Below are 17,296 nucleotides of genomic sequence, written 5' to 3'. Positions count from 1 at the left end.
AAACACACACGCACGCATAGGTTGAGCCACATCTGGCTGCACAACCCAGCAAAGCACTCCCGTGGTCACGTACACAACTAAACATATACTCAAAGCTACACTACTAACACAAATCAATTCTGGACACGACTAACTCGTAAAATATGTAAACAACAAGATTAAGTCTAACAATTTCTTTAGAGGCAATGATTAACGTTATTGGGATTATAGGAAAAGATAAGAATAAGAGCATGTAATGTACTTTGGCAATGGCCATGAGAAAAAAATTGAGTTAGAGAAGGGGATCATAGAATAAATGTAAATGATGTGGATTATATTATACATACACACTAACGAATTCTCAAATATTGTAGAAAATTAGAGAGCTTTCAAGCATAGGGAAGAGAGGAACTGGAATCACTCTCATGGAGATAAATTAAAGATTAATGTGGATGTGGGACATTTAGCCTGAAGAGTCATGATGGTGGATAGGGTTTTGTGATAAGAATTTGCGATGTGAGTTTATTAATAAGTCCAATGCAAGAAGAATGAAAACATGCTCTGATCGCTCTCCGTGCTGAGGCTATAACAAACTGCCTGAAAGCAACGAAAAAAGCAATTCAGTGTGTTATGACTAGAATTATTTTGAAAACCGACGTAATGAATTTTAAATAGACTCTGGAGACAGACTAGTACAAACTCGCGGAGATCGGTAGAATTGTTTGTGAGATCAAGTTTCTTGAGACTTCAAACTTTAGCTTTTATACAGTTTTTCATTGTTTTACAGAATGTAATAGAGCTGTACATGCTATGGCAATGCTTGTTGGATGTAAATGTCCTCAAGGAACCATCCTTGAATGGGATGCTTCACCTGGATATTGCTGTGTCCATGGTTTTAATAGAATTTTATTATTCCCATAAACAACTAATCATATCACAAGTAATTTGCAAGAGCATGGTTTTTACGTTTTAGTCAATAAATCATCCAAATCCTGGGGGGCCAATGGTTCCTACCTCCACCACTGCTACTCCTAGAGATCATGTAGTATGCTAATTAGAGTTTTGGCTTCGATTCTTTTGTCACATAGAAGCTTACTTGGGAGAATTTTCTAGTGTGGCGAGCCCAGTTACTACCTATCGCCAGTGATGCTCTTTTCATGTTGGTCTTCTAGACGCACGTGCGCTAAAAATTCAAGTAGAAAGCTGACAACACAAAAGAGGAGGTTGGGAATCCTGCCCGCATTTCAGTGGATTTCGCAAGATCAACAAGTGTTGTCATATCTTCGTTCTCTCCTCCATGATTAATGAAATCTTGTTTTAGGTCGCCTCATTGGAGCTTGCTTCTCATATATGGAAAGATTGTTCTAGTGAATGGTGGAGATCAGATCCATGTTGCTACTTGCTAGTGGTAAAGGTATAAGTCATATTGGTAAATCTAATATATTCATTCCCCAAGTATGATTTTTCTTTCGATGATGTTCTTCATGTTGCCTCTGCTAAGAAAAATTTTATCAATGTTCATAAGTTCACTACTTATAATGACGTGTTTCTTAAATTTCATCCTACTTTGTTTCGTGTCAAGGATTTGCACATGAAGATCCAACAGCAAAAGAGCTCCACCGCCTTACGAAGGCAAATGTAGAGGGCATCATTTCCACCGGAGCAAGAATTGGACAGCCGCGTCCTTACGAGAGCATGGATCTAGACATCTAGTGGTAGAGGCTTCAGCACCAACAGCTTTATTCAACTACGCGCAAAGAAGGGACGGCATCGTCGAGCAGTGGCATTGGATCGTGTCCATATAGTTTGTGTTTTTCTCTGTGGCCACCCGCTCTTAGATGAAGCTGAGATCCACGGTAAGATGTATTCTACATCCCAAATAAATTTGAAGATCGTTAGTATAGTAGCATGGAAGTGCAACTATGTAGAGTATACTGTGTGAGTGTTCATTGAAATGATTTTACACATATATACATTTGCCTCTAGACGGTTTCTCGAGAAAAAGAAATAAGAGAAGGAACAATCCAATCGGCAACATGATTCATGTGATAAAAAGGGAGAGAAACGGCGCATGTGATATGTTACGATAAAGCACTGCAGTGTGCCTCGTCCCGTCGTTCGGCCTAAACCACTAGCTTGCCCGTCAGAGCTCTCCTGCCCTTTTCCCTCCCACTCAGCACTAGCAACCTCCGGTGCCTCCACGTATACCTTACGCTACGCACGCGCAGAGAGCACCGGTAGAAAAGTGATGTTCCATCCTCGACAAAAATCTCAATTGTTACCGGAACTAAAGATGATCCGTTCGTGGAGATACCTTCAGTCCTGGTTGGTGTTACAAATCTGGACTAAAGCCTCCAAGAGCTTTAGTCCCGGTTGGTAATGACTAAAGGGTCCTCACGAGTTACTACAAAAGGATTACATCCCCTACTCAGTTAGATGTGATGTGTATGCGAGATGGTAATTGGAAGCTGTGCGCGAGGCTTCAGGTCATATGTGCGCATGTCGGGAGGCCTTCTAGGAATTTCTAATATTTTTTGCGCAAAACCTTTTAATCCCGATTGGTACTATGGCTTTAATTTCGCGTGAAACACCCGGGACTACCTTTAGTCTTGGGAAATTCAAGATTTATGAGGTTTCCCAACTGAAACTAATGCTCATTTCTGCAGGAGTATTCGATTAATTGACCCGACCCTTTTTCCTTTGCATTTCTGCATGGAAGATGACTAGCCCAGGGGCCGGAAGAACGAGAGCATGCGCGATCAGCCGCCGCAAGCCCGCAACGGACTCCATTGGCCCAAAATTTCCAAAAGGCTCAGCATGCGTCAGAAAAAAAAAGCGCAAAGAGATTCCACTTCCACGCCGGGTCCGGGGTCCCACAAGAGCCATCCATCGTCGTTGCCCCATGCGCCGCCGCGCCGGTGAAGCTTGGAGAATGGAGAAACATCATCACAGGCATGCATGGGAGTTTCGTCCCACGGCGGCGGCCCATCCTCCGTTGAGTAATTGCGTTCGCTCGACGCGTCGGGCCGGGGGAGGTGCGGCGGGCGAGGGGCGGCTCCCGCGCGCCACCTGCCGGCCTCGGCCGTTTTGGCGTTTGCCGCGGCCGACGCTCATGTCGGCTGGGTTGGAGTACGTGCCCTGCACGAGCTCTGTGACGCGGACGCGATCGAGATTGGCTGTCTCGCATGCATGGTCGCGGCAGCAGGCGGAGTGGTCGCAGCGCTTGGCAGAGTCAAGGCGTGGTCAGAGGATCCCCAGCGCAGCTGGTTTGCCGCCGTGCATGTTTCCGTAGAACGAACACCACCATTTGGAAGCACGGCAAAGGGCAAACTGCATCGCTCTAATCTCTGATGAGGCTATAGTCTCTCATGCATATGCATCGCTCGAAGGAAGGCCTCATGACCTGAATGATTTGGCCGCACGTAGATTGTATAATCCACTAAATTAGTATATCCTTCACAGGGACGAATTCACAGGTTCCTTAAGCCGAAAATTTGGAGACGGCAGCTAGTGGTCGTTATTCCGTGAGCAATAACAAAATGGTAACCTTTGCTTCGATGGCCGCAAAGGACACCGCAGTAGAGTCACTGGAGCCAGAAGAAGCTGCTTTCTTGGACTTTTGTTTGGAAGATCTTGTCAGATCTGCTGCCTGTTTGGGATGAACCGCTAGTCTTTTTCCTGCACAGCGACAAGTTTTAGGTTCACGAACGTTTGGATGGCATGGGGATCACGTCCCGTAATTGGGTGCCCCCACATGGGGCCTTTTGTAGCTTTCCGACGCCCTGGCAACTCGTAGACGTCCATGCGTGTGTGCTCGGTTGAAAAATGAATTGGTTGTCTTGTGACTTGTCCCTGTACCGCTCTTTTCATCTTTTGCTGTCACACTTTCTAATAAGATCATCCAAGGGAAAAAAAGTTGTGCTAGTTATTGCTTGTGATCCAGATAGTTTAGCACCTAAAGCCATGTTTTGTGGCCCTGTCCTACCTGCGTAGTCGATGTTCTGCAAAAGAAATCGACCTACCAAGGGCCTTGTTTAGTTGCCCAACTTTGGAGATGCAAAATCACCGTTATAGCACTGTAGCACACTGTAGCATTTCGTTTGTATTTGTGAATTATTATCCAAATATTGACTAATTAGGCTCAAAAGATTCGTCTCGCAAAGTACAACAAAATTGTGCAATTAGTTTTTGATTTCGTCTACATTTAGTACTCCATGCATATACCGCAAGTTTGATGTGACGGGGAATCTTCTTTTTGCATAGTGTCAAATTTAGGAGTTTGGGGGAACTAAACAGACCCCGGCTTGTTAACACCTCATCAGGAAAGAACGTACCTCTGTTGGCAGATGTGATGATGCCTTTTCTCTGCAACAAAGTAATTCATTTATAATACTGTACTGAACAGTCCTGAACCGAAAAAAATTATTGGCTAGACAGAATGATAAAGCTCAAGTGCTCAACCGTAGTCCCATACCCTCCAATCTAGTAGTGCGTCCCTTTTTCTGATGGACTGGACTCTGGGAGTCTGGGAACAGTGACAAACTTGCAATGAAGCACCATCCAATCCAAGTATCCAACCCTCCACTTCAGCTACCTTGCTTGGCTGCTTAGCTCTGACCATGCCGACGTCTCCAGCGGAACCATCTCCATTTTCATCTCAGCGTCCCCTCCTACAACGACGCCCCAACTTCCATGAGGCCCCGTCCTCTATATAAACCTCCGACCCCTAGCTACTCCCAAGTCCAAACACAGACACACAGGCACCAAATTCACAGCAAACTCTGTCTCGCAAGTGGTTGTGTCGATCGATCGCCAGCGATGGCCGGAGAGCAGCCTCGGTCGGGGGCGTCCTCGGAGGTGGCGTCGTGGTGCTGCGTGCTGGCGCTCGTGCTGCTGGTGGGGTCGCTTGTGGGGGAGGAGGAGCGCGGAGTCGGGCCGGCGGTCGTGCGCGGGGCGCGGCTGGCAGCGCGGCCGTGCGAGGAGCTCTACGTGGTGGCGGAGGGGGAGACGCTGCACAGCATCAGCGCCCGGTGCGGCGACCCCTACATCCTGGAGCGGAACCCGCACGTCCACGACCCCGACGACGTCTTCCCCGGCCTCGTCATCAGGATCACGCCGCGCGCCGACGGCAATGGTCCCGGCGGCCACAAGTGAAGGGAAGGGAAGGGATGGCACAGTTCGTTTCCACAGACGCCCCTGTACATCGCTCGGATCCTCCTCGTGGTCGTGGCGATCGAACACGACGCAGGCAGGGAAGGATGGAACGCTCACCCTCCATCTCCATGTTTCCAGGCCTGTCTTGTACATATTGCATGTGAAAACGGCCTTTGATCTATGACTATGAACAGAAATAAGATGCGGCTGGAGTTCCTTGACGTACGTGTCCGGGACACCAGGCTGGGCCTCTTCGTTTTGTTTCGTCTCGTTTCCTCTGTTTTGTTGGGCGAGGAAGAGGGCAGAGAGCCAAAGGCAGAGGAAGTGAAACAGAGTAGGCTGCGGCGTTATGGTTTGTGGAGCGACGCAACTTCGTATACAAGTGCAGAGCAGTAAGCCGGGTTGAATTCTTGGCTAAGCAACTCCAAGAGGCTGCTAATCTTACCTCCAATATCCTTTTAAGGAAAAAAGAGAGAAAAAATGAACTCCAACAATCCACCTAAACCTTCCCCAATTTTTTAGCAACGCTAAAAAACAGCCTGCCACCGCGTATATTTTAGCGTTGGCGTTCCTCCCCCAATCCTGATTCCCGCACGCCCGCGCGTCCCTTCCGATGGGCCCAATACGATGACGTGGCCTGCGTTTGAAATATTGGGGACTATTTATTAGCGATCTGCTGTGGACTGATATGTTTTTAGGGGAAATTTTTTTTGGAAGAACCCCAATACATAGTTTTGGGGAAGAATTTTTTAGGATACTCTTGGAGTTACTACGCGAGTGTCCATTCCCATTAACATCGCAGCCAGGTTAGAATATGGTAGGAAATCATGCATTTTCTATGCGCTGGCTTGTGTGCCATTTCGAAGCTTGAGAGGGCTCCAATTTTACTTCGTTTCTTTCGCGAGCGTGGACATTCAGAAACTAAGCTCAATTTAATCAGTGAAAAAATGTCAAAGGTGATGAACGACAATGGTTTTGGTGGAACACATCATATGAATAGTTGTGTGTGAAACCTTATACACATCCAACGGGGATGAAGATGACAACATGATATGAATAGATGTGTGTGCAAGGGGATGAAGAAAATGACAACACAAACCGAGGTTCAAGGAATGTGATGACCGGAGTGATGAAGACCGAATCAAGACATATTTAAATGGTGGCTGCCGCTGCCGGATCTAAATGGACATGGATAAGGGTGAAGTGATTAATCAAATCAAAGTTGTTTGGGGTGACAGTCTGACAGACGTCCTCGAGTACAATTACATGGGAGCAACAGAATAAAAAAGTAAGAAGGGCTTCCATCGTACTGGGATTTGTTTCTCACGGCATTCAAATGGAGTCGGTTATAGGAGAGATTAACCTCAAGAAGATTAGAAAGTCTCACGTGGGTGGCGCACGGTAAAATTGTTGCACGAGCTAAGAATCATTTACTCTAGGTCGTCTCATGTTTCCCAATCCAACCAGCCAGTGTTTTTTTTGTTATTCTGTCCCGTCCGTAATAGGAATGGACCGGACTGGCGGTTCGACCGGTAAAAGACTGAACCAGCGCCTCCACCGGTCCGGTTCACTTAAAAGACCGTCCATGCAATCGGATCGGTAAAAACCAGATGAACCGACCGGTTTTTTGCGAAACCGGTCCACCGGTCCGGTTCACTTAAAAGACCGTCCATGCAATCGGACCGGTAAAAACCAGATGAACCGACCGGTTTTTTGCGAAACCGGTGGACCGGCCGGTTTTTTAAGGAACCTGACGGCTTTTGCGTTTGCCCCTCGTTCCTCAGCAGTCAGTAATCAGCAAAGCGCATCCAAGGTAAAGGGCAGAACAGGAAACACCGTATCCGTGCGGGTCCATCTGCATCTACATTCGGCGGCGGCTCCTCGTCTCGGTTGGTCCTCGCCACGCCGTCGGTGGCTCCGCGATGGCGTCATTCGCTTGTCCGTGCAAATGGCTAGCACCCGGCAACCCCAACTCAGCTACAGCTCAGCCTCATCCAGCACTAGCAGAGCAGCGACCCTCGCCTCTCCAATCCGTGTCTTCTCACCGGCAGAGGCGACGGCCTGCAGCTGCAGGATGCATGGCGACGGGCAAGTCCTTAGCTCCGGCCTGTGGGGCTGCGATGCCCTGCAACCTGCCCAGGCGTGCGATGCCCAGCAGCCTGCCCAAGGCTTGCATCTCCCCTTCAAGCGCGAGCATCGTGAGGTACCGCGTCCAGTTCTCCGCGAATGTCGCAGTCTGCTAGGGATACAAAACACTATCCTACCTCCTCTCGCTGCTTGCTTTGTTAGATACTTAGGCTATCTGCACTTATCGACCTCTATTTCCATCTCTTAAAAGAAATATTCTATCCTAGTCATCGAGATTCTCTACTCTATACTCATTTCTTCCGCACTCATATTATCTCTATTCCATACTTTATACTTACTATTCCATATTTTATTTCCCTCCCTCCCTCTTTCTCTCCCTCCCCCAACTCTCTCTCTCCTTTACCCTCAACCGCTACTCCTGGCGTTTCCCCGCGCGACCGGTAGCGGCCCGCGCGCTCTACAGGCGCGCGGTGCGCGCGTCCCAGGCGATGCGCATGCAGGCGCGGTTGGCGTCCTACGGTACGGTCAGCCTTAGATCAGTAAATAATAATCTAAACGCCACATCACTGTTCGTGAAAATGCTCTGCCAAGATGGATGAATTCTTACGTGCCCACCAGGTGTTTGATAGAATGTTCATGAGAGATGGAAAGTTACAAATAATCTATTTGCCGGTTGCCACCACTTTGTGCTTTCAACAATTTGTAGAAATTATATCACACTTTCTTCCTGATCATTGAGATTGCGTACACGAGAATTGGTAATACACATCGGCTTGGTTTTTTCATTTGTAAGATCTTTAGTATTCTGAATATTTTCCATTTTTAAGTTCCAGTTTGCATATGAAGGTGATTTACTGATTTATAGAATGTTAATCTCATTCCAGTAAGAGAGCATTGAATGGGAACACCAAGTAAATTTGCTGTGCAACTTTTCAAAATGTACCATTAAGTTAGTTATGAGCTTATTTTTATTTTTGATCAACTATTTATTATTAATTATCGACGATATTATATGCTGGTCTAGATATTTTGTGGCCGGTTCAATTGAACGTGAACCTATTGAACTGGCGGTTCAACGGTTCTTTATCGAACCAATGAACCTTTGAACCGAGAACCTTACCGGTTCGATGTCCGGTCTAGTTCTAATAATTATTGGACCTATTCTTCTTTTAATATAATTAACAACGCTTATGCACAGTTCGTTTCAAAAAGAAATGTTGTCACGAGCAAGTGTAGTTGACTAAGTATGCACATAACTTATAACTGCATATGGCTGAAGAGAAGACATCGAGTTACTGTTTGTTACTGTTAAGCCTTGCGTGTCACCGCTACGTGCTTGCATCTACTTCACGCTGTGCAAACTGTAAAAGAGGTGCTGAGCGACCCATCGAGCGTGCTCCACCCAATGCGGCGGCCGGCACGTGGGCCCGATCAGGTGCGGCGGCCGTGTGCGCAGAATATATCGCCATCGTTTACCTCTTCATATCGGGTGCTCTGCTCGCCGCCAGCGGTGCCGCGACGACGGCATCCTAGCTGCCATCTTGGCCTCACTTTCCGCTCCGGCGCCGTCACCGGGCTCCTCTAACCAGGTGCTCCGGCTCAGCGTCGTGGCCGTCCTTCTCCACCGGTAACAAAGAAGGCAACAGCAGCTCACATAGTGAGGGGGTGTTTGGATATGAGGTACAACTTTAGGAGGATCACATCGGATGTTTGGATGCTAATTAGAAGGACTAAACATGAGCTAATTATAAAACTAACCGCAGAACCCCTATACTAATTCGCAAGACGAATCTATTAAGCCTAATTAATCCATCATTAGCAAATGGTTACTGTACCACCACATTGTCAAATCATGGACTAATTAGGCTTAATAGATTCGTCTCGCGAATTAGATTCCATCTGTACAATTAGTTTTATAATTAGACTATATTTAATACTTCTAATTAGTATCAAACATCCGAGGTGACAGGTTACATACACCCTCTGAGTCAGCTGCACGCCGAAGCTGCGCGCCTGCAGTGGAGACGGCAATCAATCAGCGGGGCAGGGTAAAACGACAGCGATGGAGGCTGACCGCATTTGAGCCACTACAATCATTGTGATCCTCTGGTTCCCCACCCAGGCCAACGACTCCGGAGAGGGCTTCGTCGCCGGATCCGACCCGTGGCGTTCTCCTCTGCCTCCTTGACCACGCCCATCACCATCTCCGCTGTAACCAACACTAGAGATCGCTAGGTTAAAGCTTCTTCTATCTTGTCTCTCTCCCCACCTTTCTCCTCGGCACCTCCGCCTCCCTCGCGTTAAGCTGAGAAGCCCGTGGGGTGCGGCTCGATTCACTCACCGCCGGTGAGATTCAAGGACGTGCAGATGGGGCTCCGCGATAGTCGGAGGTGCACGGAGTTGGCTGAGCAAGGGATGTGATGCCGTTGTAGGCGAACCAGGGAGTGGTACTAGCTCAGCTGCGGCCAAGGCCAATCTCTGCCTTCACTGCCGCCGTGCCGCGTACCCACGCTGCTGGAGCACCGACCGTCGTCCTTCTCCTCACCCACTCCTGTGTCATCAGCCCATCACCACATCTCCCTCCCATCATGGCCCTGATCGGGAATCGTTGTCTCCGCAACAACTGTAGCCTCGCTTGCCAGGCCCTTCATCCTCGCCTCCATCTACGTCTGCTTCGGTCCTATCGGAGCTGCCTGTTTCCCACATCCTGGATGCCTCGATTCACATAATTATAGTACGACTAAAGGTCCGTTTGGTTACTTTTGCTTATTTTTAGCACGTGTCACATCGAATGTTTAGATACTAATTAGGAGTATTAAACGTAGACTATTTATAAAACTCATTACATAAGTGGAGGCTAAACGACGAGACGAATCTATTAAGCCTAATTAAGCCTAATTAATCCATCATTAGCAAATATTTACTGTAGCAACACATTGTCAAATCATGGACTAATTAGACCTAATAGATTCATCTCACCGTTTAGCCTCCACTTATGTAATGGGTTTTATAAATAGTCTACGTTTAATACTTCTAATTAGTATCTAAACACGGGTGCTAAAAATAAGCAAAGAAACCAAACCAGGCCTAAGTAATGATTCCTGCCTTCGTTCACTTTCCATTTATTCCTGCTGTCATATGATCTGCATAGTAAAAGCTTTTCTTTGATTTGAAATACATAGTCTTAGCAAAAGCACAAAATTATGACTATATTGATGGTCTGGGAAGGAAATAGTTCCATGGCCATATTTATCCATACCATCTTCCAAACTGTTGCTAATCGTGTGTTCATGTTATCAGCTTTGTTTTTTTGCAGCAATGTTATGAATAGAAGTTTTCAGTTTGATAATTTTTTCTTCGCAAGGGGTGTTTGATACATGTGCTCCTGTTACATTGGATGTTTGATGCTAATTAGGATTATTAAACATAGGCTAATTACAAAACTAATTGCACAGATGGAGTCTAATTCACGAGATGAATCTATTAAGTCTAATTAGTCCATGATTTGATAATGTGGTGCTACAGTAACCATTTGCTAATGATGGATTAATTAGGCTTAGTAGATTTGTCTCGCGAATTAGCACACGGTTCTGCAATTAGTTTTATAATTAACTCATGTTTAGTCCTCCTAATTAGCATCTGAACACCCGATGTGATATTGCTAAAGTTTAGCACATGGTATCCAAACACCCCCGCAGTCACCATCGTCGAGTGCAAAAAGTGGACTACAAGCGTGATTGGTTGCAAAGGAGGAGGCCATCCAGAATGGATGGGCTGTACCGGATGGTGGGAGGCGGCATAGAGCGATACTGGGAGGTTTGTTTGGTTGCACTTTACTGTCGTCCTAAATCACGCAAGGGTTGTTTGGTTGCACTGGATGGATCGTTATTGTGTATGACAAGAAACACCAGATCATGTTTGGTAGGTTGAATGGGAGGAGATCGGAGCACCCTAGTACCATTTTGGTGAGGTTACCACCAATGTTCATGAAAATGAGCTGTTTTAATGTTATAAAGGTTGATCCTGATGAACTACTACCAAAATCAACTAATTACTGCAGTACAGTAATAATAATAAATTCTAGCATAACTATGATATGGAGCCAACTAAGTTTATTTGCCATCTTTTTTGAACCGATAGTAGCTTCTTTGACATCTTCATCACCAAGGGACTCTAGGAAAGATGCAATTGCCTCTTCTTTGCAACTAAAACTCTTGTAGCAACAATTAGGATAACCGGTGACCTGCTGATGACAGGTTACCCAATTTGCATACACTCCAGGCTTCCTACCTCGGTACACAACATACCAAGCCATTGTGCCTTATAAAGAAAATAAAACTTGATTCAATTGCAAAGGTAGATGTATGATAAAAGCAAATGTGATATAGTAAGTGTTGGCCTCAGATTTTATTTTCATCTTCCCTTGACCTTGAGCTTGGAGCATCAGTGACACAAGAGCAATAGAAGACCTGTCATTGTCAAGATTCGCGGATCGAGACTTAGACTAGTAAATTTTCTTTTATGCGCGTAAGGCTTCGGATGGTAGCGTGGGAGACATGGGGTTAGACTGGTTCGGGCAGAGGAACGCCCTACGTCCAGTATCGAGGTTGCTCGTGTTACCCACGCGGGGTTCTGTAATAGGGGTTACAGGAGTGCGAGAAAGGGAGCTGATCCCAAGTCTCTTGAGAGTGCATTGATGTTCTAAGTGGGTGCGAGTGTCTTCTGTTTGCTTGAGAGAGAGAGTCCCCCGTCTCACAACCCCCGGTCCTCCTTTTATAGCGCAAGGAGGAACTCGGGGTTACAGATGAGGCAGGCATGAGGAGAAGTAAAAAGAGATAAGCTAAGTAAAATATGACATAAGGAGAGGGACCCAGGGCCGCCGCTCCTCGCTCCGGCCTCCGGCCCCTGTCAGCGCGGCCGTCGAGGGAAGGCGATTTCTTCCAGATCATGTCGTCGATCTCCCCGGTCGCCGTTGCTGCCGAGCACGATGATGATGTTCAGCCTTGGCATCTGTGTCCGCTAGAGAGGATGGCCGATTCCGTTACCCCGCTGATCACCTGTGAGACACGGACGTCGCATCCCTATCATCGGGAGCGCGGGGCGCGAGAACGAGCGATACGCCCTCCTGTGCCGTTCGGCGCAGGCCATGAGTATCCTGTGACAAATCAGAGGGAGCCGCGGCCACTGCAGCTCGCGCTGCACAGTCGCGCATGGATATTCGTGATAGGTTACATTGGGGGCGCCACCCCCTTTCTGCATGCCAGGGCCACGGCGCATTTATGGTGAGGCCGATAGGGGGACCCACGAGATCAGCACCCTGATCCTCCGATCTGCGCCTGCGGCGGATATTCGTCTTGTGGACCCAAATGAATCCGACTCCCGCACCTAGGGTCGGGCAAGGCGGAGTTTTGTGGCGGGGGTCGGGCGCTCCCGACCTTAGTCCCCTGGGTCGGGCGAGGCGGAGTTTAGTCTCCAAGGGGTCGGGAACGTCCGACCCCGGGACTCCGGGTCGGGCGAGGCGGAACGTGATCTCTCCTTCCCATATTGGGCCGACGGCAATCTTGCCATCTCAGGTGGGCCTGGGCCTTTACGTTTCGTTGATTCCATGGGCTAGAGGAGATCGTTAGTATTTCCCCTCAACAAGACCAGAAATAGTAGCACATTGGCAATAGAAACAGCAGGACAGTGTCAACAGAAAAGGCAGTAACAGCACATCGACAAAATAAGTAACATGCAGTACCAGTTGACAACAACAACAACAATGTCATAGTCCCTCACAAGCTCAAGGTCCTCTTATGGTACCTATCTACATTTAATTGGGCAAATATCCAATCATCATGGGCATAGTTTCTTACTTTGAATAACATATGTTACCATCAAGTCAGAATAAAGCAGCCAACATATATGAAAGATCAAAGACAGATGGAATCATCAGGTAGTAGATAGTTCAAAATAACCAACATATATGCAAGATCAAAGAAAGATGGAATCACCAGGTACTAAACCAACAGGAAAGTTCAAATAACTAGAACAAAGACATGGCATCCATCACAACCACAAGGTGCAGGTGTTCAAGTTTACACACCCAACAGATCCCTCCCAATCACCTCTCAAAGTGGAACCATGTGTCCTATGCTATATAAAAATATATGCAGCCTTAGATAGGCTTCAATTGGTGTCTCTACCCTCACCATTAGTGGTTAGTGCTAACCCAAAATGTCAGACTATAGCATAGGCAAGCAAAATATCAGATGGCAGTCCTTAAGCACCTAGAGAAAGTTGGCTTGGCTCAGATAGGTCCTAAGCCAAAGGATCCTATGGGCTTCACTCATCTAAACAAAGCATAGGCCTTCTGCTTTGTTCTTCAGCAAGTACACAAGTGCAAACATCAGGTCCTCCTGTGAGTACCCAGGACAGGACATGACATAACCATAAAGATACTCATGGACCTCATTGTGTTGAGGAGCCTTGAGGGCATCTGCAACAGAGCCAACAGCAACAGTCATACCATGCATCAACTGTTATTCTTCCTCACACAACTTCCTCCTTTTACCACCTCTTCCTTCCTTATCATCAGAACCCTTTGAGGTGTCCAGCCCATTGGAGGCTGCATTTTGCTTACCAGAATCACCCTCATTCCCATCTAAATTAATTATCTCTGATCTAACATCTCCACCATCAAGGTGGCCAAGGTCAGTTGGTACACCTAAAGGTTCATTGGAACCCATGGCAAACCTACCAGTAGCCTAGCTAGATCCAAAACTGGCCTCCATTTGGACATAGTTCTCAATTGGGGTGTTCAAGAACTTGGCATCAGCAGGATGATCCTAGTTGGGCAAAGAGATGGTGCAATAATTAGAGAAAAGGGTAATTATTAACCATAATAGTTTGATATATGGTTGTGACCTAACCTTAGTGTAACCTATCAGATGCTCCTCCTCAAGGACTATCATGTGATGCTCCTCATTCCAAAGAGCACCACTGAGATCCTTGAGCCTAGCAATCTTAACCCACCTCTGCCACCATTTGCGCAGGTGGTTGTAAATTTGGTTGGTGGTGACATTGACTTCAGCAAAATCAGAAATCATCCTAGCAACTTGCCTAACATGAACTTCCTTGAAGCCTTTGTCAGTTTTGACCCCTTGCCCAACTAGATCATGAAACCTCCTAAGCATGAAGGCTGACTAAACACTGGTCCATTGCATCGGCCCCCAGGTTGGGCTCCATTGGGTGGAGGGGCTGCTGGGTTCCCTTCCTCCACAACAGCCACCCCACCCTGAGCCCCTGCCTTATTGGCAACACCAACAACTTCCTCACCCATCACAGCCATGTCCTAACCACAATAGCATCAGAAAAAGAAACATCAAAGTACTTAGGAATCAAACAGCAAAGAAAATATTGCATGCAAACATCATATCAAGATATTGTTCATGATTGCAGGTACACATCATAGCAAAGTACCATAGGTCTCAGAACATATTACAAATTCATCAATGCTACTAAACAGTACATGAACCCCAAGTACTTCAGTGGAATTAAACTCTAGAAGATCCCCTATTCTGCCACATTTGTGCAGCCCATGCATCCTCTATTGTGCCCAGATTTCATTGTCAGGACTATGTTCTGGCTCAGGGGGAGTATCAGTGGAGTTAGGAGTCCAAGCAGCTTCAGTGGGGACATGTTCATCTTGTCCATGCCTAAGTATCCAATTGTGCAAAGTACAATAAGCAAGAACCAACTTCACTTGGATTTTGTTATGATGGAAAGGCTTGTTGTCAAGGATTCTAAATCTATTATTTAGAGCACCAAAGGCCCTCTCTACTATCACTCTAAGAGAAGAATGCCTCAGGTTAAACAACTCTCTTTGGTTTTGTGGCCTATTAGAACCAAACTCCCTCAAGTGGTACCTTGTACCATGATATGGCGGCAGGAACTTAGGCCTAGCTGCATATCCAGGATCCACAAGATAGAATTTCCCTAGACAATGTAACAAATGAAGATGGTTTATCAGTTTAGTGGGTGCAATTTGTTGGCATGTGTATATGTGAGGTATGGTACCTTGTGGGACTGTAAGGCCATCATCCCTTTCAAGAGCATCTGACAAAATTAGGGAATCATGTGTAGATCCCTCCCAACCAGTAAGCACATATGTGAACCTAAGATCAAAGTCCACTGCTGCCAGTACATTCTGAGTGATGGTGTGCTTCCTGCCTCTAAAGGCAGCTTGTATCTTCAAAGGAACTCTAGCTAAAACATGTGTCCCATCAATTGCTCCTATGCAATCCTAAAAATAAATAGCTATATTAACAGGTTACTACCATATGGGTAAGGTCAATTGGTTTACAATTAGGAAAGGCCATCAACCTTGAAATATGGGTTCCATCTCTTGCTGCCAAGGATCCTATGATGGAAACTAGTGGATGGTGAAACAATCAACTCATTTCTCAACTCACCATACAAGACTTGATGAAAGAACCTACTGATAGTTTCAGGTGACCTCCTAAATGTCATGTTAATGATCCTGAACCTTTGGTTGTGTCCAACTACATGCAAAAACATTGCAACTTGTTCTTCAACAATGGCATGGATGCTATCCAAAACCAACTCTTTAGACCGAAACAAGTCATAGAGTTGGAAGAAAGGTGCCCTCCTCATCCTTAGTAGGTTGACACAATGGACATCATTGGATTCATAAATGAATCTGAGGTTGCTATTTCTCTCTTTGTCCCTCTCTGCCATGGGTCCATAAGTAATAGATTGAGCATCCTCAGCTCTCTTCTAAACCACATCAAAAACCATGCAGCAACAGCAGCAACAAGAGCAGCCGCAGCCCGGCACCTACCTTGCAAGTCCATGTCTAAGAATACAATGCAGTGTTCATTAGAGCTCAGTAGAAGAATTTGGGGTCATGTTGTTAAGCAAGCAAACATTCAGAAGTACATGTTATCCTAGACGTGGCTGCCACACCCGAAGGTGCTCCTCCGATGGCAAGGATTCATCATCGACCTAGGCACTTTGCTCAACCCAGTACTACGGGCATGATTGGTTGCAAAGGAGTAAGCCATGGTTCAAGGACACAAAAAGTCAGATCGACAAGTATACGTGACAACCATAGGTCCGCATAAGAAACAACATAGGGTTCATCAAAACCATAAATGCAGATGCAGAACAACCATAGATCCGCATCAGAAACAACCTAGGGTTCATCGACACCAAGAAAGATGTACCGTTGCAGTACTGGCGGAGGCACAGGGTGCCGCCGGAGGACCTCGACCCACCGGGAGGATGGTACAAGAACAAAAAAAATCAGATCAATCTCTATATGTGACAACCATAGATTGACATCACAAACTACCTAGGGTTCATCACAACCATAAATCCAGATACAGAACAACAAAAGGAGCGCACGGATCTGAGAGAAGAAGAACCTAGGGTTCATCGACACCAAGCAAAATAAGACGAATCAACAGATCAGCGTGGGAGAAGGGATGAAGCAGCGTAAGAGGAGGGGGGATGTACCGTCGCAGCACCGGCAGAAGCACAGGGCGCCGCCGGAGTACCTCGATCCACTGGCGAACCGAGGTCAAATAGGAGGAGGGAGAGGAGAAGGCGCACGAGGGAGGAGCGGAGCGAAGACAGTGGAGGGAGGATGGGAGGTCACCATAAGCCTCCCGCGCCTCTAGCTCTGGGACGGCGCCATCTCCCACGCTTCACCGAAAAATTCCCGCCAGCATCGCTCCATCCCGGCTCGCGAGCGAAGGAGCCCTCTGGGCGGACGGGCCGATGCGGGATGGAATGGAGAAAGGAACGGGGGGTGCAGCGTTTCGGTTCGGGAAGGCCAACCGAACATGCGAGAGTGCACGAGAAGGTTCGGGACGGTGCAGCGGACAGTGCCCTCCCGGCTACCAATCATGCCCTACATGTCAAGGAGACAGATAGGTAGTCATGGCATTCCAAATCTAGAAAAAAAACATGCCTATTATGATGTTACCTTTGCGCTTAACCGTTTCAGTTGCTCAGCAATGTTAAGACTATTGGTACATGTGTTTGATATTTGATACAGCATCGGAATAGC

General features: G+C 46.9%; 1 protein-coding gene across 1 annotated transcript; it reads left to right on the top strand.

Annotated features, from left to right (window-relative positions):
* Positions 1-4,797: 4,797 nt before the first annotated feature.
* On the top strand, positions 4,798-5,133 carry LOC117840002 (uncharacterized). Its single transcript, XM_034720456.2, has one exon. The coding sequence runs from the start codon at positions 4,798-4,800 to the stop codon at positions 5,131-5,133; it is 336 nt and encodes a 111-aa protein (XP_034576347.2).
* Positions 5,134-17,296: the final 12,163 nt, after the last annotated feature.

The sequence above is a fragment of the Setaria viridis genome, chromosome 9 (assembly GCF_005286985.2).
Source record: "Setaria viridis chromosome 9, Setaria_viridis_v4.0, whole genome shotgun sequence".
NCBI lineage: Eukaryota > Viridiplantae > Streptophyta > Magnoliopsida > Poales > Poaceae > Setaria > Setaria viridis.
This window is presented reverse-complemented; position numbering and strand designations above follow the sequence as displayed.